The following is a 27,226-nucleotide window of genomic DNA, read 5'->3' as shown; positions in this document are numbered from 1 at the left end:
CCTGAATTAAAGTGCGCGACGCCATTTTGATTTTAGTGGAGATGACGTCTTTCCGGTTTGAGGGTGGAGGTGACGTATTTCCGGTGGAGCTCCACTCGCTGTATGTCTGCAGCCAGGTCCTCTTGGACACAGGACACACAGAGTGCAATGGTGCTGTATGTTGCATTTCAAGTTTAATTTCTATAGTATTGTTCCTTGAGAAGATATACTAAAGTTGTTGCTGAAATATAAGGGGTGTACTCACTTTTGTGAGATACTGTATATATAATTTAGATATAATTTAGATATCATGAAAGAAAACTATAGTCTCGGGAATTTGGGTATCTTATTTTTGATACTCGATAATTTAGAAAATACTTAGAACAGACATAAAAACATATTTTCACAATTTTTGGGGGAGTAAATGTTGTATGTAATCAAGCAAATTATATATGAACAAATCCCTTTGTAAAAAAACTTCAGGATATAGACAGGAATAAAAATGTAAAGTTTGGTGTGTGTAAGTGCTACTGAAGCGGAGATTCAAACTTGACAGGTGCATGAAAAAAAAGTGATTTTGCCTGCAGTGTCTTCCCTTAATACAACAAAAAACATTTCAGGTTATGAATGTAACCATGGTTCTCTTACGAGAGGTCTCTCGTACTGCGTAAGTATCTTACGCTAGGGGGGGGAAAATCCTTTTCCGCGAGAGATATTGAAGCCAAAAAATTATCCTTAATTTTGTATTAATGTAAAACGCGTTGCAGCAGTGTACAGACATAGGCGAAACAGTTTGCGCGCCTATTGGCTGCTCTGCGGCAACTGCAGCAGCCTATTAGAGCGAGGCCTGACGCGAAGCCAGATCCAATGGGGGCATTTCGCGCCCTTTGCGTCGCTTCGCGCCCTTTTCGTAGCTTCCCGCCTAAAAGGGCGTGGTCTAGACCTATAAGGATCGCTCGTAGGCAACTATTATCTGATTTTTCATCCTTCAAGCGAAGCACACGCATCGCTGGAGCCGGAGAAGAAGCCGCCGCCGTCGACTGCAAGCATCTCAGCGGGACGAGCCACTGAAGCTGCTGGCCACGCCGCCTTCCGTGCCTTCCTGCTGCGCTTTCCGGCGCCTATATCCTTTATAATCTACAGTGTGTGTCGCCGCTGCGATACACACTGTTTCTCTAAAAAGAGCAAAGCGTCAAAGATGCCTTCATATGGCTCGTGCAGATGCCAATGGCGACTCTGACGACTTGCCTTGCACTGTTCACTGAGACTGCTCCCCCGCCCGCCGCGGTGTCGCGCCGCAAAAAGCGCCGTGCCCAGCGGGCCCCGGATCCTTCCCCCAGCCGACAAAGCTCGCCGGTTCGCCCGCCTGCTTCATCGACCTCATCAGCCTCAGTTCCGGACGTAAAGCGGCCGCTGTCTGCCACCGCTTCAATCGACGCCGCTGACGAGGGGGCCATGTAGAAGGAAGAGGATTTCCGTTTCGTCAGATGTCAAACCTGCTCCGCCGCGCTTTCGCCGCCGCCAAGCCGCGTAAGCGCTGCATAACATGGCCTCTCACCGTTGCTGAGAGGCACCAGTGGCTTATGCTTTCTGACGTTTTTCTCGTCTGGCCGCCGCCCCGTCAGACGCGGCCCGCGGCCCAGGATTGAGTTGAAACCCGAGCCTCCGAAATCGTCCTAGCACAACTAGGAAAACGACGGTGTACGAGTCCCGCTGACGCCGGGCCCCCACCAAAGTTATTCGCTCGTCCAGTTCCAGAAAATGTGACTGTTCCAGTGTTTTCTGCAGCCAACAAACCGGCTCCGTCGCCCGTTTGCCTGCACACAAAAGTCGTTCTCACGGCTACACAGATAAACCCCCAATAGAGTGTATTGTCTGGTGTCCCGGCCACGGCCGATGGTGTTTCACGTGTCGTAAGAATATGCCCACTACCCAGTGCTCATTTCTACACACAAACACAGCGCACATAAAATCGATTCAGATCGATTGCGTTTCACAACCGGCCACGGCCGATGGTGTTTCACGTGTCGTAAGAATGCCCACTATAGTGCTCATCTCTACACACAAGCACAGCGTACATAAAATCGACTCAGATCGATTGCGCGCCACACGTGGTAAATGTGCCCGCTTCACAGTGCTCACAGACACCACATTATGCACGTCAAACGGTTTCTGTATAAACGAAACCAAAAGTGCATTCGCTCTATGCAGGCGAACGTTGTTTGGAGTGTTAAATGTGCCCGCTTCACAGTGCTCACAGACACTTCATTATGCACGTCAACCGGTTTCTGTAAAAACGAAACCAAGAGTGCATTCGCTCTATGCAGGCGAACGTTGTTTGGAGTGTTAAATGTGCCCGCTTCACAGTGCTCACAGACACCTCATTATGCACGTCAACCGGTTTCTGTAAAAACGAAACCAAAAGTGCATTCGCTCTATGCAGGCGAACGTTGTTTGGAGTGTGTTAAATGTGCCCGCTTCACAGTGCTCACAGACACCACATTATGCACGTCAAACGGTTTCTGTAAAAACGAAACCAACAGTGCATTCGCTCTATGCAAGCGAACGTTGTTTGGAGTGTGTTAAATGTGCCCGCTGCCCCACGGCCACATACACACACAGACATAATAGTTCCCGCTATCAGCGTGCCCCATGCCTCAAATGTCACGAGCACGTTTTGCATGAAATCAACGTGCATTCGCTCCATGCAAGCGAACGATGTTTGGAGTGTGTAAAATGTGACTGTTCCTGTGTTTTCTGCAGCCAGCAAGCCGGTTCTGTCGCCCGCTAATAGCCTGCACACAAAGGTTGTTTTCACGGCTACCCAGATAAACTCTCAACAGAGTGTATTTTCTGGAGTCCCGGCCACGGCCGATGGTGTTTCACGTGTCGTAAGAATGCCCACTGCTTAGTGCTCATCTCTACACGCACAAGCACAGCCTGTCACAGAAGTCAAGCGCACATAAAATTGACTCAGATCGATTGCGCTTCACATGTGGTAAACGTGCCCACTTCTCAGTGCCCACAGACATCACATTATGCACGCCCCAAGGTTTCTGTAAAAACGAAACTAACGTGCATGCAGGCGAACGGTGTTTGCAGTGTGTTAAATGTGCCTGTTGCCACACAACCACATCCACACACAGACATAATAGTTCCCGCTATCAGCGTGCCCCACGCTCCGAATGTCACGAGCACGTCTCTGGTGCCACAGCACACCGAAACCACTCTGTTACTGAAAGAACGGAGCGCGCTTCGTATTCAACCTCTAGCTATTCATGCAAACGCATGGGAAAAGCTCCCAGGGGTTTCGAAATGGGTGCTGGACATTATAAAAGGAGGCTATTCGCTACAGTTTCACCGAAGCCCGCGCCGCTATACAGCGCGCGTCGAGACCACAATGCAGACAGAAGCAGCACACCTGCTTCGAGCCGAAGTGGCGAAACTATTGAGCAAAGGGGTCATAGAGCCCCTTTCTCAAGCTCAAAGCGATGGAGGGCTGTACAGCAGATATTTCCTGGTACCGAGAAAAAAAAAAAAAAAAAGACATGGTCACAGACCCATGTTAGATCTAAGGCAACTGAACAAAGCGCTGGTGAAGCGTCGGTTCAGGATGCTCACGACCAGAAAAATCCTCGCGCAAGTTCGCCAAGGAGACTGGTTCGTGTCAGTGGATCTGAAAGACGCGTATTTTCAAATACAGATAGCGTCACGTCACAGGCGATTTTTGAGATTCGCCTTCGAGGGCCAGGCATATCAGTACACAGTCCTGCCGTTCGGTTTGTCCCAGGCACCCCGTACATTTACGAAGTGCATGGACGCAGCGCTCGTTTCTCTCAGACTGAAAGGCGTGCGCATACTGAACTATTTGGACGATCGGCTGATTCTAGCGCAGTCTCGCTCAGTGCTTGTACAGCATACGACCATGTTACTCGATCACCCCGAGAATTTGGGTCTCAGAGTCAATTGGGCGAAGAGCTCCCTGTCCCCCAGTCAGAAAACTTCCTTCCTGGGCACAGAATTGGACTCGCTGTCAATGATAGCGCGGCTGTCACCACAGCGCGCAGCAGACATTCAGCGCACAGCGGGCTCGTTCCGCTGCGGCGCGTCTGTCCCGCTCAAAAAATTTCAGAAAATGCTGGGTCTCATGGCCTCAGGGTCATCAGTTCTGCAGCTGGGTCTGCTATGTATGCGCCCACTGCAGTTCTGGCTGAAAGCGCGCGTCCCGCGTCAAGCGTGGGCGTCCGGTCGGCTTCGTATCACGGTCAATCAGAAATGTGTCACAGCCCTGAAACCGTGGAGAGCAATCGACTGGTACCAGTTAGGTGTAATAAAAGGAAACCATGTACTAGTCCGCTCGGACAACATGTCAGTGGTTTCCTATATAAATCGCCAGGGCGGTCTCAGGTCCAAAAACCTATACAGACTTGCAGAACGCCTCCTGGTATGGGCTCAGCGCAACCTGCGCTCGCTGAAAGCAGCGCATGTGCCGGGGCTTCTAAACATAGGGCCAGACAGACTGTCCAGGAACAATGTTCCAGCAGGCGAATGGTCTCTACACCCACAGACAGTACAACTACTGTGGAAAAAATTAGGCAGAGCGGAAGTAGACCTGTTTGCGTCTCCGAACAACGCTCACTGTCTGGAATTTTACTCAAAAAGCAGAGACGCGCTGGCCCACGAATGGCCCCGCCGTCATCTCTATGCTTTTCCCCCCGTCTCTCTCCTACCTCAGGTGATAGAGAGGGTCAGGGAAAAAGGATGTTCAATACTGCTGATAGCGCCGTTTTGGGAAAACCAGCCCTGGTTCCCAGCGCTGATGCAGCTGACGAGCACTGCCCCGTGGCCGATACCAGTGAGGAGAGACCTTCTCTCTCAGGCCAGCGGCTCGATTTGGCATCCTCACCCAGAGCTGTGGTCCCTTCATGTCTGGGCCACCAGCGAATATATGATGAACTCCCTAAAGGAGTATTAAACACGATCACGCAGGCTAGAGCCCCTTCTACGAGACGGCTCTATTCCTCAAAATGGTCAGTGTTTTCGGGCTGGTGCGCAGCCCGCGGCTCGTCACCCACTAACTGTGGTGTGATGAGGTGCTTTCCTTTCTACAAGAGCTGCTGGACAAGGGCAGAACCCCGTCCACGCTCAAAGTCTATGTGGCGGCCATAACAGCGTTTTCGAGCACAACGCTAGGTCAGTCAATAGGAAGGAACGATTTAGTTATTCGCTTCCTGAGTGGAGCTAGAAGACTAAATCCCCCCAGACCTCCCTCAGTCCCCGTATGGGACCTTTCTGTGGTACTAGAGGCCATGAAAGGTGGACCATTCGAGCCTCTGCAGACGATTGATTTGAAATACCTGTCTCTTAAGACTGTGTTTCTGCTGGCTCTCGCTTCAGTGAAGCGCATAGGGGATTTGCACGCACTCTCTGTGAGCGCGACGTGCATGGAATTTGGACCTAATGACTCTAAAGTCATACTCAAACCCAAACATGGTTACGTTCCAAAATCACTCAACACACCGTTTAGGGCACAGGTCATCGCGCTGTCAGCCCTACCGGTCAATGATGAGGAAACGGACGCGAGCCTCCTATGCCCAGTCAGGGCATTACGAGCTTACGTGTCTCACTCGTCTGCTTTTAGACAGACAGAGCAGCTTTTTGTTTCGTTTTACGGGCGTCCCAAGGGACTGGCCGCGTCGAAACAGAGCTTATCCAGATGGATAGTTGATGCTATTGCGTTGGCATATGCTTCCAAGGGCATGCAGTGCCCGCTAGGTGTCAGAGCACATTCCACGAGGGGCGTGGCCTCATCGTGGCTTGGTCGAGTGGGATTGCCTTGCAAGATATTTGTACGGCGGCGGGCTGGGCCTCTCCGTCTACATTTATAAGGTTTTACAACCTGGAGGTTCCCGCCTTACAGGCCAGATTGCTGTCAGTCTAGATGTTCAGTGTTGTCTGACCTGATGTTATCAGCTCGGGATGCTGCGTCTACTGAGCACAGCTCTAGGGTCGACAGTGAAAGTAATAGCACAAGATGTGTCTGGGCAAACTGTGTGAAGACCCTTATTCTTACGTCAGCTCAGGCCATAACCCCGTCCTGTATGTACGTTTACTTAGCGTCTGAGTGACGCTGCACTATGTGGAAGAGTGCGGCGTTGCCCCTCCCTCTTCCCCGGACTCCCTGTGAGTTCTATAGGTGATTATGAACTGTATGAACCCCGGGCTTTCGCCCTTGGGTCTTTGGTGTCAGATCTCAGCATGCACGGCGTTTTACATGGGGTCCCCTAGCGTAAGATACTTACGCAGTACGAGAGACCTCTCGTAAGAGAACGTACTCGGTTACTAACGTAACCTCGGTTCTCTCTAGAGAGGGAACGAGTACTGCGTATCTTGCCGTGCATGCGCACGCTCTGGTTGCTTCGATGATGAAAAACCAGATAATAGTTGCCTACGAGCGATCCATATAGGTCTAGACCACGCCCTTTTAGGCGGGAAGCTACGAAAAGGGCGCGAAGCGACGCAAAGGGCGCGAAATGCCCCCATTGGATCTGGCGTCGCGTCAGGCCTCGCTCTAATAGGCTGCTGCAGTTGCCGCAGAGCAGCCAATAGGCGCGCAAGCTGTTTCGCCTATGTCTGTACACTGCTGCAACGCGTTTTACATTAATACAAAATTAAGGATAATTTTTTGGCTTCAATATCTCTCGCGGAAAAGGATTCCCCCCCCCCCCAGCGTAAGATACTTACGCAGTACTCGTTCCCTCTCTAGAGAGAACCGAGGTTACGTTAGTAACCGAGTACGTTCCCTGAGATAGGGAACTGCGTCCTCTAGGGGTCGCTATGGGGAACGATTATACACACGCTGCCATGCTGAGGTAGCCGCTTGGCCAATTCCATTGATGAAGGACCTCCCCTCTCAAGTGACAGGCATATGACATTACCCTGCTCTTCAGCTTCTTATTAGATTTTTTGTCCAATCAAATGCTCTGTAGAATCTGAAGCATCCCACCCCCTCCACTATAAATAGACAAGTGCTACTGTGACTGAAATTAGTCACTTGTTCTATATGATAAATGGCACATAGTGCACTATAATGGGGGTAGGGAATGATTAAGTGTAAAAATGCTTCCGATTGGGGTGAATGAAGTTTTGCGTTGTCTCACACAAACTGCTGCAGCACGCACAGAGACTGCTCTAAAGGCATGATAGATTTTTAAACTGAAATAATATTTAACAATATTAAATATATAATATATAATAGAATAATTAAAAAAAAAAATCCTCTGTATTTTTGATTAAATAATTGCAACCTTCATAAGTATAAGATCCTACTTATCCCAAGCTTTTGAACAGCACTGAATTTGCAGTTCATTCAGTGAGATGCTGTGAAAACAGGAACATGTATGTCTGTGTCTCATGTTACATTTGTAAACCTAATTCTTAATTCTAATTTACTAATTCACAATTTTATTGTGTGCAATCCACTTAAATTTGTAAAACAGATGTTCATGTCTGGGTTCTCCTCTGACAGTGCTACCTGTCTTGTCACTGTTCAGTGTGTCTATGTTTGTGCTGTATCTGAGCACATGGTTCTGTCTTTGTTGTTGTTGGCCATGCACTCCTCTTGCTCTGCCTCCTTGTTTCCAATTACCACGCCCCCTTGTTTAGTCCTTGTTAAGTCTTTGTTTTTATTAGTGTTGGCACCTGCTCCTCATGCTCTCTGCTCCCTTTATATTTTGCTCTTTTTTTGCCAGTTTTCTTACTATATATTGTGCTTCTATGGTCCTCTTTGTTGCTAATGAGCTATAGAGTATTGAGGAAGCTACTTGTAGCACTACCTGCTATTCTTGTCTTGTTTTTTTTTTTTTTTTTTTTCCAGTCAACTGTTTTAGAGTATCTTTGCTATTGTTTACGATTATTTAGAGATGGGCAGATGAAGCCTTGTGAAGCTTTTGAGGCTTTTCCCCTGATTGTACCAAAACAGATTCAAAGCTTCAAATCCTCAAACACATACCCTACCAGTGACATCTAGTTGTCAGCTCTAATTATAGCAGCCACTTTCATATTTCGCATCTCTTTATAATGAATGAAGCTGCCCCAAAGATTCAAATCAGTCACCAAATTTTAGGTGTTTGGTTGTGACGATTGAATCCTTAAACATCATCGGTCATGTGATGCTTCAATGCTTCTGCTTCAATAGAGTAAAACAGGCTTCGGAGCCTATGTGTCAAATGTCCCATCTCTATGTTTATTTCCTTTAGTTTTCGTTTTGTTTTCTACTTTAGTATAGTTTCTCTAGTCATTGCATAGCGTTTCTTTTCCGCCATCTGTCTTGTCTGCAGCATCTCTTGTCCAGCTCTGTCCTGCAGGCTGTGCATCATTGAGTGCTTATTCTACCTGCCAAGCAGCAAGATTGGTGCAGTGCCTGATTGTGCCCAGAGAGTCTGTTCTCTTCTGTGTGATCCTGCCTGGTCCTCGCTGTCTTGCATTACCATTCCTCTGCAGTTCTCCGACCCTCCTTCCTCCAGGGCTGGACTCAGTGGCCACTCTCTCAGCCTGCCAGTCATTGTGCCTCGTACCTCCCTATTGTTTGGACTATTCACCTCAATCTCTTGTCTAGTCTGCTGTCTTGTCAATAAACCCTCTCTCTCTCTCATTGGTACGTGAATCATTTGTTGCCAACTGAAAATGGGCATTAGACTGCTAATTCCCAGCATGCCTTGCACAGGATATTAAATATTATCCAATATTTTATGTCTTCTGGAGCAAGGTGAAAAAAGAATGAGAATTGTTTAATGTTCTGCTTTGTTGAAGTTTAAAGGATTCTTTGTTACTGAATGTTGAAGTTTTACCACTGCGAGCACACTTGAAGGGTTTACCACTGTGGTAAGTATTTCCTGGGCACTTTACTGTGAAAATACCAGCCGAGTAAGTGCAGTGACTGGCATTCTCATACTTGCACTTACTGCCAAGAACGTATGTTTAATGTGTAAAGGAAGATTTTAATTTAGCAGGCTAGTTTGTTCTGCTGCTGGCTATTGGTGAACTCACATTGATTTAACTGAGTTGTTTGATTGATCTCATTTACTGGCCTTTGCTTAGTTCAGTTCCAAACCACTGTCAACGATTTAATCAGGCTCACCCAAAGACTTTTTATTCATTTATTTATACATTTTTTAAAATCCATAAGTAGATAAAAAAAACTCTTTATTTTTTATGCTGCTGAGAATGTCCCAAATGAACTTTGAATTGCACTGACAGTCATTATTTGACAGTCATTATTCAGTCAATTATTTTGAATGTGTGCATTTTAACCTTGTTGAAATATTGATGACCAGCATGATTTTCCACTGCAAATTTCATTTTCCTAACCAGTATTTTTTTTCTTGTTTATTAGTACAAAATTATATAAACAACCTTAAAATAGGATGCATTTCTATCTTTCTATATACATTTCTAAAACTTTCTATAAAGTCTTAAGATGTTTTAGACATTACTGTAATGTCTTATATTACAATTACTGGCAAATTATGTTTTTGTTTTTAGCATAAAATAGTTTTTTGTAGTATGTAGTAAGGTTTATGTAGTAAAATATTCCTTTGTCTTTATTCTACACAAACAAAACTGAGGAACTTGTTACTGATTTGACTTCAAAGGGTAATGGCAGAGGCGGACAGAGTACACAGCTTCATTACTTGAGTAAAAGTACAGATACCCCTAGCTAAATTTTACTCAAGTACAAGTAAAAGTACTAGAGTCAGATGTCTACTTAAGTAAAAGTACTGAAGTACTTGTTTTTAAAAGTACTTGAGTATCAAGAGTACATTTTTTAAATATCGCATTACTACTGCCACCGTGCTTACATTTATGTACAGAAACGTCCTACATGGAGTTATGAAAAATGTTAATGTTAATACCTTGGAGTTTTAATGGATTTTTTGCACCCACATTTGAACCTGACTGTGTTAAACACACCGCATACTCAAGGAGATTAAAGCAAATGCTCAGCTCACATTAATGTGTAATATTAGAAAAGAAAATTCAGCTAACAATTGTGTGTACATGTGAGTTTCTCTGTTTTTTCATCATTCAAATCAATAAACCTAAACCAGCAAAGAAGGCAATATAGCAATGTTCTGACACAACTCTGAACTGGGGCAACAAGTTGGCACATTCCCGGGATGGACCTGCTGCATCTTCATCCATTGTTTCGTCCATGGTTTTGTCTCTTATCTAAATCATTATCTGACTATGGAGTTAACTTTGGCGGAAAGCTGAAGGTAATTGCTCATAGGCTGTCCCAATCAGTGGCGCCTGCACAATCCAATCGCTTTTTTCCTTTTTTTTTTTTTTTTTTTGAAGTAATGGGTAGGCTACTCACGGTTATGGATAGAAATGTAGTGGAGTAAAGAGTACAATATTTGCCTCTCAAATGTACTTGAGTAAAGTCATGAGTACTCCCCAAAAATGATACTCGAGTAAAGTACAGATCCCTCAAAATTGTACTTAAGTACTGTACTCAAGTAAAAGTAGGCCCTACTCCGTTACTGTCCGGCTCTGGGTAATGGTCAATATTTCAGTCACCACTAGTATTATTGCAGCATCCAAATGGATGCAATCCCGGTAAATTGCCGGAAAATTACCAGTACGACTTTACCAATAAATACAGAAATATGCTGTTCACACAGCCAACAGCATTCTGGCTTTTTAACGGTAAGAGACCATTCACACAACAGCATCAAAATGCCGATAAATGCCGTCATGTCAGCAGAAATGCTTTAGTTTCACTCAACAAAGTATAGTGACCGGCAAAAGGGAATGATCAAACATAATGTGGTTTTTGCTCTTATCAACCTGAGATGCGCATAATAGTATCTGACTGCAGAGCCGCAGCGTTGATGAATGAGAAAGAAGACTGGGTCTTGAGCGCAACACTTAAAACAGCTGTCAGACAAGGCACAATGGTCAAAGATGTCCATCAAGCGCATATTCACAAAGGAAAAACTCATTTAAACAAGCAGCGTAGCTTTGTAAACAGCTCAGAGTAATCACGTCATCTCTATAAGAACGTTATGATTGGTCAATTTGGACCAAAGCAGACTTCGTCAGCACGTTCTACATGCTCATACCGGTAATCTTCATTCCACGTTCACACACAGCATCATTCCGGCAATTTACTGGTAATGTTACAACTACCCTTACCGGTAAATTGCCGGAACAAATTTACCAGTATTTTTTAAAAGGTCCTATTCACACATGATCTATTAATGGTAATTTACTGGTAATTTACCAGTAAAGACTGTATGTGTGAAAGGGGCTAATAATAACTTTTGTACATAATAAATTAGATCAAAACTTAACTAGGGCTCCATTTGTTTACATTGTTAGATACTGTCAGATGAATGCACATACATGCCTTTCATACCATAAATATATATATATAAAAAGAAACATTACGTAAAAATTAAATCCACAAACAGGTAGGCTACTGTATCACAGATGGTCCTCTAGGTGCTGTATATGGACTACTGCTTTGTCTTGTAATTGGTGTCACAGTGGCCTCACAGCAAGAAGCTTCTCGGTTGGGACAAGGTCTTTCTGTGTGGAGTTTACATGTTCTCTCTGTCAGGGCTTTCTCAATAGGTGATTTTCCTTCATTTCCCAGTCAATTATTGCATATTTATGTAAATGTTTGTAAAATATAAATGTGTATTTTTAATATTATAAACATTGTCCAATTTGACACTGTACTAATATTATATGCTTGTTCTTGTGCCCACAGTTTCTCACTCACTAATGCCTTTGGCAACATAGATGGACAACACCATTGAGTTCAGTACTGTGCTGATGCTGCATGATATGCGAATACTATTATGTTTTGCATAACAGTGAGAGTCATTCAAAGTACCATCTAGATGAGCAAAGTGATGCTGATACTATATTTTGATAATGACATGAAAAAGTAGACTGGTAGAGCCAGACTAGTCATAGACTTCTAGGTAAAGGTCACTTGCATGACATTGTTAGACTATACTGTATTATAACTTGACAATCAAAGTGATTGATGAGATGCTTTTTTTTTTTTTTTTAAACTTTTTTAGAAATATATTTTTTAGGAAAAGACAGATTATATCAGAAAGCCTGAAATTATAATTACATATAAGAATGCTACAAAACACTTCACACAAACAAGGCAATTAAAATTATATTTTCTTTTATTTTTACATTTTTATTAGATATATTGTAGTTGTTCTAGTTTTGCCAAAGGAAAAAATAAATAAAATGAATAAAATAAATAAAACATTGCAAGGAAATATAAATGAAAATGAAAGTCAATAACAAACAAAACAGTTTATCATCACACTTGTGTTTCTCAAACAGGTGTGATATGGACTCTTATTTTCCCTTTCTGTTCATTTGTGTGGTTGCTACCCATTGTCTCTGAAGGAAACTGGTTATTATTACAGGGCTGAACAGGACTATTGAAGCTTTGTGTGATAGCTTAGTCATTATTGTATATTTCTTTAGCAACAAGGTTTATTTCATTAACATTGTTTAATGCATTAATGTGTTGTATAAGTGATATCAATATATTAATCATTTGTCTGATCTGTTTTCTGAAAATACAAAATGTCAGTTTTCAAACTGTTATTAGATTTACCTATTAGATTGTGGGAACCGAAAGAAAATGAATAAAATATATGACAGAGAATAACCAGCACACCAGAAATATGACTACAAAAAATTATGTTTTACATGTTTTGCAACCAAAAAAGTAAAAACAACAAACTAAACATTGAATGGAGATCATAAATGGTCTTTATTACAAGCAAAAAAAAAAAAATGTAATCCCATTCCCCAAAGATCACTCTGTAACAACAAGAAAAAACTGTAATATAGCACAAGATAATAAAACCCATCCACTAGTAATTGTGTGGATTATTTGTTTCTTTTTTATTATTATTGATTTTTTTTTCCTAATCCACAACCACATGCAGTGCTATGTAGATTATGTAGAAAACCATAGTCCATTATTGTTTCCAAATTATATGAGAAAAATAGTTAGTAATGCAATCCATTACATTACACATTTTAGGTAATATGATCAGACTACTTTATTGATTACTTTTAGATTATTTTTTATCTATAATTCTTATCATTTATCACTAAAAACATTGAGTGTCCAATACATTTTGTATTTTTGATAACTTAACTGCATCATCTTGGCTTTTTTGGAATTTTCACATTAATCACACTACATACACTAAAAAATTGCATAGAATAATGCATAAGTAGGCCTAAGTGCATTAGCACACACTATTCTTTTACCTAAATGCGCTCTTTGCAAAGCACAGCAAGTTTACTACACAAAACAATTTCAAACACATTTTATATAACTATGTATACATGTTTTTAGCGTTGCCCAGAAGGCAGGTTATGTGACATAGGAAAGTTTCTGAAAAAATAAACCAATAACCTCAACTTTCAGTTCTAAAAACTGAGGTAGCTTAAGGGTATGTAATAGCTAGCAACTCTCCAACAACCCAGTAGGTGGTGATATACACTAAGAAAGTAATTGTGTGTGTTAAATAACTTGGGGTTACTAATAGGAGGTTGACTGAACTAACTTTCCACAGGTGTTTGTAACCAACAAGTAACCAAGGTTTGGGTTAATCAACCAAGATTTTAGTACTCACAGTATTCACTTTCTGGAATGCCCCCCAGTTGTTCCTAAATTCTTTTTTTTTTTTTTTATGCATTTTAGTACACAATAACAATTTGTTTGTGAAAATGCAGATTTGATGGTCAGTGAATGAGACAGTATTTCTTATTATCTGATTATAATATGATTTCATTTTTATGTTGCAAAGGTTGGCATGTTTTCTTGACTTTAATGTTGGGCCATAGACTCACTTGTCATGTTTAATCATTTGTGGAAGCTGAAATAAGAAAAATAAAATGAGTAGCCATTTCCATAAAGTTTCCTAAATGAACCATAGAATTAACATACTGCATTCATATCACTTCATAAAACAGTGTACTCACATGGAGTAAGAGAGTAATCACTCTGTGACTTCTCTGATTCTTGTCCTAAATAAGAATGATATAGTTAAACCATGCGGAATACAGAATAACACCACAGAAACATAAAACAGTGAACTTTAAACTTTGGTCTCTAAAGGAACTGATTTTTTTTTTTTTCTCGATTGAGCATTAGATGTAATAAACCTGGATTGCACAGAACATTTACCAGCAGCACGTCTCTTCCTCCATATGATGAGTGCAGTTATGATGAGAACAGCTACACACATCAACGCCAGCATACTGACAACTACAGACAGACTGGATGATCCTGGGTCAGATTCAGCCACATCTGAAAATGTGGTAAATTAAAGAAGTAATAACAGAAAATAAAACAAGTGAAACCACAGTGAGGGAATTTTTTTTTTTTTTGATCCACTGCTGATATTTTACGTTTTTCCCACTAACATAGAAATGCAGCAAAACTCGTGGTCTAACAGTTAGACTCTAACTACAATAAACGTCTCACCTCTATGATTGCTAGCAAGGGTTTTGCCACCAAGCACTAATGCACTAACCAAGTAATGTTTTGCAAAAGGGGTCAAATACAAATTTCACTCATTAAAACGCAAATCAATTTTGTAACTTCTTTGAAATGAGTTTTTCTGGATTTTTTGTTGTCATTCTGTCTCTCACTGTTCAAATAAACCTACCATTAATATATATATAGTTTTTCTTTACCAAATGTAATGTCCAGTTTGTTGTCCAGATTGAGTTGTTTCATTGTGCAGTTGTATTTATGTCCTTCACGTTGCTCTTCTTCCCTGATCACCAAACTCTTCCTCATCTGGTAAGTTCCATCTCCGTTGGGCAGAATCTCTCCTCCTGTGATCTGATCATCATCCACAGGCTGACCATCTCTGGACAGTGTCATGTTAATGTGACGTGGGTAAAAACCAGTGGCCAGACAGCTGATCCGAAGCTCTTGAGAGTTTGGGAGCATCTTCCTCATAAGTCTGACTCTGGGTTTCACTATACAGAGAAAAACAAGATGTTTTACTGTTTAACTGCTAACATTAAACTTCTGGCTTCACTGCATGAATCAATAATTATTCTTATATTAATCGGGTTGATGCTCTTACCTTTTCTCATTACACTGTTCTTATTTAAGTGCAGGTACCTGCGTAAAATCTTAATGCAAATGGGTTGGAAAATATTTTCACACATAATCTTCATATGAAGTTTTGTTATTTGGCCCCATGGCCCCCATATTATTTTTGTCTGGAAATTATTTTTTTCTGTGTCAAAGGTGTATTCTCCTATTTCTTTTCCATTAAAAGCATCCCATTTCTGCAGCAGACCAGGTTTATCCTCATTTAGCAGTTCACATCCAAAAAGCATCTGTTGAACATGTGCACCTTCAAATGAATAGAAAGAAAATTTGTTTCTTAAAAGACCCATAAGTCTTCACTGACAGTATACATACACAACGTGGACAGAAAATACTTTTAATCATAACTGTCCCTAGCACATGTAGTTTTCTCACTTACACATTACATTTGTTATATAAGTTATAATCAATGTGTTGGCTAGCACTCACTATTTGTTTGATTTAGATGGTCCTTATAATAAACTGCCCGATATTTTATGCTGTTATATATGTCAAGAAATACAACATCAGCATCACTTTTCTCTTCATTATGGTACTTTGAGTCACTCGGACTCCGATGTATAAAACTCCATGTGACTGAGTCATAGTATCCTATTTGCACATCATCCAGCATCACCACAACACTGAACTCAGGAAATGGTGTTTGTCCATCTATATATGTTGCAAAAGCCATCAGAGAGTGAGAACCTGTAAATACACACACAAAAAAACAGAGGTGTAAAATACTTATTTTACTTGGTTACTGTACTTAAGTATTATTTTGGGGGATTTGTATATTACTCAAGTACAAATTAAACTGACTACTTATACTTTTACTTGTTTACATTTCTGAACAAAAAACAGTACTTTTTACAACTTACAACTTTATTTCATCTTGAAAAGTACATTACATTTTTATTTTATCTTATGCATTTACATTAAATATACATTAAATATAGTAAACAGAAACTCAAATGTGCGTGCCTGACATGACAATCAATGATCATTGTTTTCATGCATTAAGCCCACACATTCCTACCTGAGTTATGACTTTTATCAGATAATTGTCTGGCTTCAAAACTTCATCATCAAATCTGAGGAAGCATACTGACATAGCAAAATTGCTTTTTCCACCCAAAAAGTTTATTCATTATTTGTTTTGATAGAGCAATTAGCTGTGTAATATATTAGCTGAATGCACAAAATTAGGTATAAAATCAGTGATGAGAATTTAAATACAATTAATATTTTTGTGGGATTTTTTATTATTATTAAATGTTACAAATCTAAAAAAAAAAAAAAGTGTTTAAGTAAACATTGTATGTTAAAATAATTGTAGTTCATGTTTAGTGATGTTAATACCAGGTAGTGGGTAAGTTGTATTTACAATATGTCATTATATAACACACTGAGTAGGAATTAGGACTGTCAGTGAATATTTTTTTTATCTTAATAATTAGATTTACTCATTAACTAATCTAATTAGTTGCAAATAATTATTTATCAGTATTTGCTGAGAAAAAAAACGTCCCAGGTTACGTATGCGTCCGAAAACGCAATGGGAACACCTGCAGCAAGACCACGCTCTGAATCACATGTGTAATCAATCCAACGGAAGGGCGAGACGTCACGGGTGGGTGACGTAAGCGACCAGGAAGCAATCAAATCATGTGCAAGCCAAATGGCGTCAGCTTCAAAAGTGAAGCGAGCGCTTGCAGGGATGCCGGAAGTACGGCTCGAGACGCAGTGTCTTGTTCCCTCAGGGAACCAGGGTTACCTGCATGGGACGTTCCCTTCTGGGAACTCCAGCTGCATTCGAAAACGCTATGGGAATGAGATGCCCACGCCACCAGACTTGCAAAACTCTGCCTAGTGTAGAAGGTCACAGCTAGGGCAGAACAACAGATGAGCCAGGAGCGGCTAGGAGATCTAGGTCATAGAACCTGACAAGGGTGAGGGGCGTGAACCACCCAGCAGCACTGCAGATGTCCTGAATATGGACACCTGCAGAAAAGGCCTTGGAGGCCACCACACCTCTAGTTTAGTGGGCCTTGACCACAGGGGTGGGGGCAGGCCAGAGGACTCATATGCCGAAGAAATAGCATCGACAATCCACCTACTGAGGGACAGCTTTGAGGCAGGAAGACCCCTCTTAGGAGGACCGAAACAGACAAACAACTAGTCCGATTTACACCACAGGGCAGCTCTGTGGACATATGCAATTAAGCTGGTATGATGTTCTTTTTCTAAAATGCTGTGTTACTTTTACGCCAGATGTAATGGGACACACACCTTCCATAAAGTTCAACTTTTGTCTCGTCTGTCCACAGAGTATTTTCCCAAAAGTCTTGGGGATCATCAAGATGTTTTCTGGCAAAACTGAGTCGAGCCTTTATGTTCTTTTTGCTCAGCAGCGGATCTTGGAACTCTGCCATGCAGGCCATTTTTGCCCAGTCTCCTTCTGATGGTGGAGTGACCTCTTGGATGAGTCGTCGCTGCGCTCTTGGGGTAACTTAGTCGGCCGGCCTCTCCTGGGAAGGTTCACCACTGTTCCATGTTTTTGCCATTTGTGGATAATGGCTCTCACTGTGGTTCGCTGGAGTCCCAAAGCTTTAGAAATGGCTTTATAACCTTTCTTTCTCATTTGTCAGTCACTAAATGCTATACTAAGTAAGACATACTGTACATATACACTGAAGGAGAAGGACAGCTGAAGCAGATCAGAAATATTTCTTGTGTTGTTTCTTTCAGGTGTGATAAACCACAGTTGTGTTTTAATGGTGAGGGGACAAACACTTTTTCACGTAGGGCCATGTGGGTTTGGATTTTTTTTCCTTCATGAATAAAAACCTTCATTTAAATAATGAAAGTACTGTAGCTGCTCACTTAAACAATCTTACTCGTTTCAATCTGCTCAGTGTTTGTGATGTCAATGCACTAAACTATGCTACATTGGACAATTTTACATCCAGAGATGAAGGATCAGTTGATGAAGTTACTAAAGAGGAGGAGTCCAATGACAGTCTGTTTTATGTACAGGTGTGCAAACAGCGTGCAGTGCATATTTATGGTGTAAATTAATAACTCAATGACGCAGTCAATTGTCAAGAAAAGTTTAGGCTTAAATGGTCAGCATGAAGCATATTCCCTGTTTTGGTGTCATGAAATGAGGGAAATAAAGGGATCATGGAATGAGAAACCAAAATTCCCTTGATATTTTGCCATATAAGCGGTTATTGTACTATAAAAATGTTCTGTAAGTTTCTGAACTCAAAACTTTCTTGTTAGTCTAAAAACAGCTTACATTAAAGCCAACCTTCCAGAATGACAGGTTGTGGAATGTGCCACTCCATGATGTAATATTGTGGCTAAACTCTGCCTCTGCAGAAATAGAGCAATAACCTGCTTCTACATTGCTGCCTGTTTAGCCCCAGCCAATTTGCACATGTAGTGTAAATAAGAAGAGGCAAACGCAGGTCTACGCATAAACCAAACGATAAAGGCTGCTCCAAATACAACCAGACACTGTGCAGTGCCAGGTTGTGGAAAAACACAGTCTTTACACTGCCTTCCTTCTGATCCCAACATTAGGAAAGTGTCTCGAATCTGGTCTGTGGCCTTCCGTCCGTTCACCACCAGATGTCACTCTTTCACCACATGGACTCTTACACTACACAGACTCTTACATGTCACCACAGACTACATCTCCCATCACCCATGGCACAGCTGCATCCTATCGCACACACTATTTAAGCCCTGGACTTCCTCCCTCTTATCGCCGAGTATATTTTGCACTGCAGACATACAGAGCGTTTTCCTGTTTGTTTATCTGTTTTCTACCTGGACTGTTATCACGCTTCCCGATCGCCCACTGCTTGCCTTCTTGACCTTGCCTGTTTATTGGATTACTCTGTGTATTGCTCTGTTTTCGTTACTCAGATTTACCGGACTGTTTACTGATGTTTTTTTGTGATGACATGAATAAACCACAAAGGACTAAGTCGAGACGTGAGGGCCCGCGTTCATCACTCGTTGAATTTATGAACTATGCTTTATTGTGTTGCCTCATCATTTACTGTGGGTGTCACCGAGTAGCAGAGGCGGACAGAGTACACAGCTTCATTACTTGAGTAAAAGTACAGATACCCCTTGCTAAATTTTACTCAAGTACAAGTAAAAGTACTACAGTCAGATGTCTACTTAAGTAAAAGTACTGAAGTACTTGTTTTTAAAAGTACTTGAGTATCAAGAGTACATTTTCTAAATATTGCATTACTACTGCCACAGTGCTTATATTTATGTACAGAAATGTCCTACATGGAGTTATATATATAAAAAATGTTAATGTTAATACCTTGGAGTTTTAATGGATTTTTTGCACCCACATTTGAACCTGACTGTGTTAAACACACCGCATACTCAAGAAGATTAAAGCAAATGCTCAGCTTACATTAATGTGTAATATCAGAAAAGAAAATTCAGCTAACAATTGTGTGTACATGTGAGTTTCTCTGTTTTTTCATCAATCAAATTAATAAACCTAAACCAGCAAAGACGGCAATATAGCAATGTTCTGACACAACTCTGAACTGGGGCCACGGGTTGGCACGTTCCCGGGATGGACCTGCTGCGTCTTCATCCATTGTTTGGTCCATGGTTTCGTCTCTTATCTAAATCATTATCTGACTATGGAGTTGACTTTGGCGGAAAGCTGAAGGTGATTGCTGATAGGCTGTCCCAATCAGTGGCGCCTGCACAATCCAATCGCGTTTGAGAGGGAAACAACAAATTGAGGGTTTCCGAGATTTTTCTTTTTTTCCTTTTTTTTAGAAGAAGTAATGGGTACTCAAGGTTATGGATAGAAATGTAGTGGAGTAAAGAGTAAAATATCTGCCTCTCAAATGTACTTGAGTAAAGTCATGAGTACTCCCCAAAAATGATACTCGAGTAAAGTACAGATCCCTCAAAATTGTACTTAAGTACTGTACTCAAGTAAATGTACTCCGTTACTGTCCGGCTCTGCCGAGGAGTAACGCAACATTGCGGTAATAGCGGACGCAGAACATTCATGTGTGTTTATTGCTATGCCGGCTGCGCAACCCGCTCACAAAATGGCGGACACGCCGGAGCGCGTACTTAAAATGGCAGCTACATCAAGACAAGATACAGCAGCACCTCCTGAGTCAAGACAAGATACAGCAGCACTTCCTGAGTCAAGTCTAGACAGAGCTTCACAGCCTGAGTCAAGTCAAGACATAGGTGACCTTCAAGGTCAAGTTACATCACAGCTGTTGTTCCTAAATCAAGTCATGTCAAGTCTGATCTTTCAGAGGCACTTCACGTCATGTCCGATCTTCCAGAGGCACTTCTCATTAGAATAAAATGAGAATCATGATTTTTTTTTTGCTTAAAATAAAGATCATGATTCTGTCACGATTCTGGAGAATTTTTTTATTTTAAATATTTACCCCTGAACATTAGGTTTTTAAACAGCAGTAAAATAAGACATGATAAACTTTGCTTTAAATTTAAAGACATTTAATGAAAAATAATGTAATAATGTAAGGGGGGAAAAATCACCATTAAACATAAAAAAACAAACATACAAAGGTATTATGTCAGAGTAAAGAGATTTAAAGATTCTTAGCTAGAAACACTTGCCTATCAACATTTTATGGCTTTCATCGTCCACTCTGTGGGATGCCCAAGTTTTCTTCACCATTTTACAAATAAACTCTAATCTAATCATGACAAACCATATCCTAACGTTGGAAAGGTCTAAGGCTCCTAAATAGTATTTGACTTTTTGTTGTGCTACAAATTATGTAGGAAAAATTATTTATGACAAGAGTGTCATAGATTATTTTATGACAAGAGTGCACCTCAAAAATCTACTCCATAACAAGAGTTCTGACCTTTTAAACAAACAAACTTCCTCATTGCCCTTTTCCCTATTGCACTTTAGAAATAATAAGAAATGATATATCAGATGAAAACTTAATTTCAAAATTCATCCTTTGAAACCATTTTAAAATCAGACATTGCATTAACATGGACAATGTACATCAAAATCATACTACAAAATGTTTTTGCCCATGAATTATAAAGATTTAAGTTTCAATTCTTCATTTTCACGTCTCTGTTCAAAAATGGGAGTAACAGTTAAGGGGTTAATTGATCGTCATGCTCATATATGGTTCCATTGCTCTGCTGGTCCATAAATCTGGCATGATCAAAGTACTACTCTTTCAATATTCAAAGTGCAAATAGAGACCGAATCTTTGCAGCATGATACAGAGCTAATACACAACTTATTATAGGCCACATACTAATAACAGCCTAGATATTTTATGTAGCCTAATTTGCGCGCATTGGGGAGTCGCTCTCTAAAAGCAGGGCATTAAAATTGCTTTTGAATGCGCCTCAGTGTTTTAGCCTACTTTTGGTTTCGTTTTAACGATCGCGCGAAAATCTCAAGTGCACCTGTCTGCAGCCTACAGATCGAGGCGGGGCTGAATCTGGGGCGGGGCTGCACGTGTCGTCCCGCCCACATTCCTTCTTATTGGTTGTAGGTAAATTAATGACGTCGACGCAACATCCCTCCCACAACTCATCTCCTTGGTTAGTGAAATGGATTGACGTCGCTGCCACGATCAACAGGAAATGCAGTTGGAAACTATAGACCAATTATCAGCCTACATCACACACGCGTCACGCTGGTTCAACTGCGCATGTCGGTTGCAAAAGACGACCGGAAACCGCTATAATGTCCCGTTCCAGGCAACCCGTTACTCGTGTTTTTCCGATCTTCTATCAGTGAAAGTGCACCCAAACGACAGTCAAACCCGTGACTTCCCACTCGTGAACTCGTACTAGATCGATGTGCTCCCAGTTCCGAGTTCTGACGTGACATAGCCCGCGAAACCACTATGTCAGCACCTACGAGTGCGGTGTTTATGCAAGAGGTACACAGTGAAAAATAGACTTTAGGACAATATAACATTGCAAACAAATTAATAATAATGTAATAATAATAAATGCGCTCAGGCAGTTTGGGGTGACTTGCCTGGAATGCTACAAAGATGTGAGTCGTGATTTGAAGTCCTGATTAACGAGTTAAAAACCTGCCTGGAACGCAGCGTAAAACCCGAAAGAAAAATCAGAAAATGAAGGAAAGACAACCGTGAAAATGTTGTATTGTGCAGTGGGTAAAGTTACACGGCTAGTCTCGTAAGCTTGGCTACTAACGTTAACAAGTTATAGCGAACTATCCTACTGTCAGTCACTAACGTTAGAATACACTTTTTGTACAGGAGATCGGTATCCATTCGTCACTTCTGTCTTTTCCTACTCAACTCAACCCAGTGTGAAATAAACAAAGGCAAAGCAAAACTTAAATATTTGAGGTAAATATTGTCTCTTTATTTGCTAAGAGGGATTAAATTGCAGGCATCAAAATTCAGAGAATTTATGGCAAGTAATGTCACATCGTGTTTTTAAATTAATTTGTTAGACATTGATCGTTTTTGTATGTCTGCATTGTGTTGTGAAGCCTGTTGAGGCATGCTTTATACATGTAATTTGCACTTGACTTGATTTGGGTACACGATTACATCTATGACAAACGGATCTGTCAGAGCAATCCCACTCACTAACGTTAATTTCGTTGAATAACCATTCTTATCGTTGGGTGACAAGCTGTTGTAATATGCGGTAAACATTTTTTAAATAACATTAATCAAAATAATCTATAATAATTTAGAATCGAACTGTTTTGTACCATATCCGTGTAATTTCCTATTCGTAAACGCTATGTCTCCCGGGTTTTCTGCAACCAAGATGCGCGCGCATCCCGGATGTTTACAAACAGATAATCGGTCTATACTTATGAATTATACATTTTATATAAACGCTGAATCCTTTGCTTATTTATTCAGCTTTCAGATGTGTACAAATCTCAATTAGGTTTTTTTTTAAAAACGTGCGCTTATGACTGGTTTGTGGTCCAAGGTTACATACATTTACAAGCAAGACATTTTTCCGGTGTTTAGTTATTCCATTTCTGGCAATCCGTGACTATAAATCAAAATGTTAACCAGTGGTGTTTATTTACTTTTTGATTATTGTCTTAACTGTTAATAAGATACATAAATGTGGAAAATTCTCAGCAAGAGTATCCACTATCCTTATGTTATTAAATTAATAAATAGAAAAGGGTTGTTAAACATCAGAGTTGTTTATAAATACAAACATTTATGACACATGAATGAATTATGACGACACATGAATGAATTTCATTGTTATTTATTTAAGATAATAATGTTCACAGTTATTTCTGATTCAGTCTTTTTTCGGTTTCATATTTCCCGCCAGTGGCGGCTGGTCCATAGGGGGCGCTGGGGCGCCGCCCCCCCTCAAGTTAGCCAAGGAAGAAGACTATTAACATGTTAAAAAATAAGTTTAATACATATTGCAAAATAATTACGAAATTGCATTATTTTTACATACTATTCGACTGGTAGTTATGTTAGCACCTGTTAAAAATAAAAAAAAATCTAAACTGTTTTTCGTTTGTTTGTGTATGCGGGACGCCGGCCAAATGGTCTGTAAATTTTTGAAACGCATGTGACTTGAGGCTGAGCTCTGATTGGCTTGTTTCAGATTGTCCTCGGGGCGCAGAGCACAGCGCCCCAGACCCTCCCACTTTAGATCTTAGCCAATCAATCTTGTTTTTATATATTTTGTCCTCATGTGATTGGACCTTTCTCGACTGTCAAATATGTGCAATATCTTTTCCGAGATGAAAGTAAATTTGATTTTATCTTTCACAAGCCGTTCAAATGAAGAAAAAAATAAATAAAATAAACTTACGAATCATGGAGCTTGGATAGAGTTTGCTTGCTAGATGCGATGTAAGTCATGCCTTTTATTGTTTTCATTGTTTGTTATTTCAAAGTCCTGTCACCGAAGCGTTGTGGGCAACTACACAGAAAGTAACGTTAACTAAAACAATGCAGTTTAACTCAATCGTCGGGGTACAAGCAAGGGCTTATGTAGATGTCTTTTTTCAAGTAAATTGTGAGTGTTTATGTTAGTATTATTATAAGCACAATATTAAAATAGATATATATAATATAGTGTTCCTTCTTTAATTGGACATACAAATATATTGTCAATAGCATTATAATTACTTATTATATTGGACTATATATAACTATGAAAATTAATTTATATGCAATGTTTTATTACAAATCAATTTATTTTCTCTGTCTTTGAGATTTAACCTGTGGCTCCCTCGTGTGGATAACATTAGTATTATGGCCTTTATCTCTGAATCACATTAATATAAATGGCTAATTTTTTTTGGGATGATTACAAATGTTTAATAATTACTTTACTGATAATAAAACCTGTATTAACAGTGTGATTCATTTTGTGTGCGCCCCCCTAAAATTTTTTAGCACCAGCCGCCACTGTTTCCCGCACTCTAATATGACATGTTCCACTGTTTCTTCATGCCCGCAATATTCACATTTCCCTGTGCCTTATCTATTTTCAGTAATGTTCCATTTAATCCCGTGTGTCCAAACCGAAGCCTTGATATTATTGTCTCTTCTCGCCTATTCCTCCCTGTACACCTTATTTCTCCCACTCTCCTTTGAATCTTATGAAACCATCGTCCTTTCCTATTTTCTTCCCATTGTTGTTGCCATTGTTTCTTTAATTTATTTTTAATAATACTCTTAATTTCTGTTCTACTAATACTAACTGTAAAATCAATTTGATTATTTTTAGAAATAATACACAATTGAATTATAATCCTGAATTATCCAGGATACTCCTGTGAAAGAGGTTTTTAATCTAGACTTTTCTGGTTAAATAATGATTAAATAAAATAAAAAAATATCAATGTCTTATGATGTTGTGTGACTGCTGGGTAACTGTGCTATCAATAAAGGTCAGGGGTGTCAAACTCAATTCCTGGATGGCCAAAACCCTACAGAGTTTAGATTGAACCATAATTAAACACACTTGATCCAACTGATCAAGTACTTCAGGCTTATTTGAAAACTACATGGCATGTGTATTGGAGCAGGATTAGAGCAAAACTCTGCAGGGCTCTCGCCCTCCTGGGATTTTGACACCCCTGCTAACCACCTTTTTCGGGTGCTGTCATTTGTAATTTTATGGGTCTGACTTCCGGTCTCATCCGTGTCCAGCTATTTTTAGCTATAAACAGCTCGTTTTGCTGCTTGATATTACAAATTGGTGTGTCTTACCATATTATTTTATTGTATTATCTTAATTATGACCACAGTTTTAACTGAATAACAGTTTGTTATTATTCTCATTATAGTGGATAATAAACCAGAAGTCTCAGCCATAGGCTTACTTCTGCATTGAATAATAGGGTGGATAGGTCAAGAATTTGATGTAGAATAGGTTAAGGGGTTTTATTTGTTTAGTGTTGGCAATCAGCACTGTGGCTGACATGGCAAAATAGAGTTAATTCTGTTTATTTGTTCTGAAAGGTTGCATTTTATTGCTTTAATAAAGCTATAGGCCTAAATCAGTGGTTCTCAAACTTTTTATACTAAGTACCACCTCAGAAATTATTTGGCTCTCCAAGTACCACCAAAATGACCAGAATTAAAATACAGTAGCTAAGTAAGCCTAACTATTCAGCTAAAGCTCTGCACAGTTCAAAAGCGTGGCAGTTTTATTCCTATTAAGAATATTTATTGTTGTCAGCTACTTTAATATTGTAAATAGACAGTTTGAACATTAACACTGCACAGTGCTGACAAACAGGTCAATAAAAAAAGTAAATAATGATTAAATTAAAATGCGTTGTACCTAAACAGTAAATAAAAAATGTACTGTACATGTAAATGTAAAAAATGTAATAAAAATTTAAACTTTACTTAAATAATTATTAATTAAATTGCATTGTGTTTTAACATTAATTTATATTTAATTTAGTGATTCCTCTGAGTACTAGTAGTATTTATCCCTGGCAAACATTGCCTCGTATCCAACTCACTCAGAGCACTGGCCAAAAAAAAAAGCTTGAATCCAGTTGGTGTCATAGTTATGTCAGTTTGTGTCTTTGGTTTCACCCTGTTGATCTGTGTGATTTGGTTTAACCCTCGTTTATCGTCATCCCCATCACCTGTGTTTGATTATCAGTCATCTATGTCACCTGTGTGTCTTGATTAGTTTGTCTTTAAGAGTCTATCTTTGAGTTCAGTTCCCTGTCGGTCTTTAACGTTATGTGATATGTGTGTGTATGCTCTCAGTGTTCCTGCCTGTTCCTGCCTTGTTCCTCTTGGATATTTATATTAAATATATTGTTATTGTTAATATCGTCTCGTCTCGTCTCGTCTTGCACGCACCCCTAACAGAAAGACCGACCTTAACAGTTTCCCAGCGTGTTTCCCCTGCTTTATTTTTCCGTTTTTCCCAGTGTTTATTTTTCTGTTTTTTCATCATGGACCCTGCTGTTAGCATCATTCTCCTGGAGCAGGGGGATCGCTCTCTTGAGGACTACACCAGAGACTTTATCCACCTCGTGCCTTACACGCACTACCCGGACAGCTGTCTATGTACCTTTTTCCGAAAGGGACTGAGTCACACCATCAAGAGGCAGCTGTCCGGGGAAGGTCCTCGAGAGAGCATCGCTGATTACATGGGTGTGGGTGCTGGTGTCCAGCAGATCTTTGTTGGATGCGGAGGATGACACCAGCCTCACACCTGACCCAGAACCCAGCCCAACATCACCCCGACAAGCGGAGTTGCAGCCCGAGCCCACGGACGATGGAGAGCCAGAGCCGAGAGCGACAGAGCCAGAGCTGGACCCATCGGACCAGGTGCGAGAGCCGACTTCAACATCCGCGACGGTGGAGTATGACGTGGAGCAAGAGAGGGCGATAGAGAGCCCTGCCCACTGCACCACCACTGGGGGTGAGCTTGAGTATCATTCTGGGGATCTCATTGATTTTTTTTTCTGAAATATCCGTCTGTCCTGACTTTCCTGTCTGCCCGGAATTCCCACCCACCCACCCTCTGTCATCCACT

At 40.6% G+C, this 27,226-nt stretch overlaps 2 protein-coding genes across 2 annotated transcripts in view; both read right to left on the bottom strand.

Moving 5' to 3' along the window:
- Nucleotides 1–32: 32 nt before the first annotated feature.
- LOC141348533 (DLA class I histocompatibility antigen, A9/A9 alpha chain-like) lies at nt 33–15,842 on the bottom strand. Its single transcript, XM_073852817.1, has 5 exons — nt 15,599–15,842; nt 15,141–15,416; nt 14,740–15,030; nt 14,228–14,350; nt 33–121 (listed from the first exon to the last, which is right to left on the bottom strand). Exons 1-5 carry the CDS (start codon nt 15,840–15,842, stop codon nt 33–35), a joined length of 1,023 nt encoding a protein of 340 aa, XP_073708918.1.
- Nucleotides 15,842–27,226, bottom strand: part of LOC141348532 (major histocompatibility complex class I-related gene protein-like) — a 27,808-nt gene continuing 16,423 nt past the window's right edge. The window contains exon 8 of the mRNA XM_073852816.1: nt 15,842–15,856. Coding sequence (XP_073708917.1) covers nt 15,842–15,856 — 15 coding nt within the window. The remainder of the gene's footprint in view (nt 15,857–27,226) is intronic.

This window comes from Garra rufa, chromosome 13 (genome assembly GCF_049309525.1).
Source record: "Garra rufa chromosome 13, GarRuf1.0, whole genome shotgun sequence".
NCBI lineage: Eukaryota > Metazoa > Chordata > Actinopteri > Cypriniformes > Cyprinidae > Garra > Garra rufa.
Note: the sequence above shows the minus strand (reverse complement) of the source record. Positions and strands in the feature narration are given on the sequence as shown.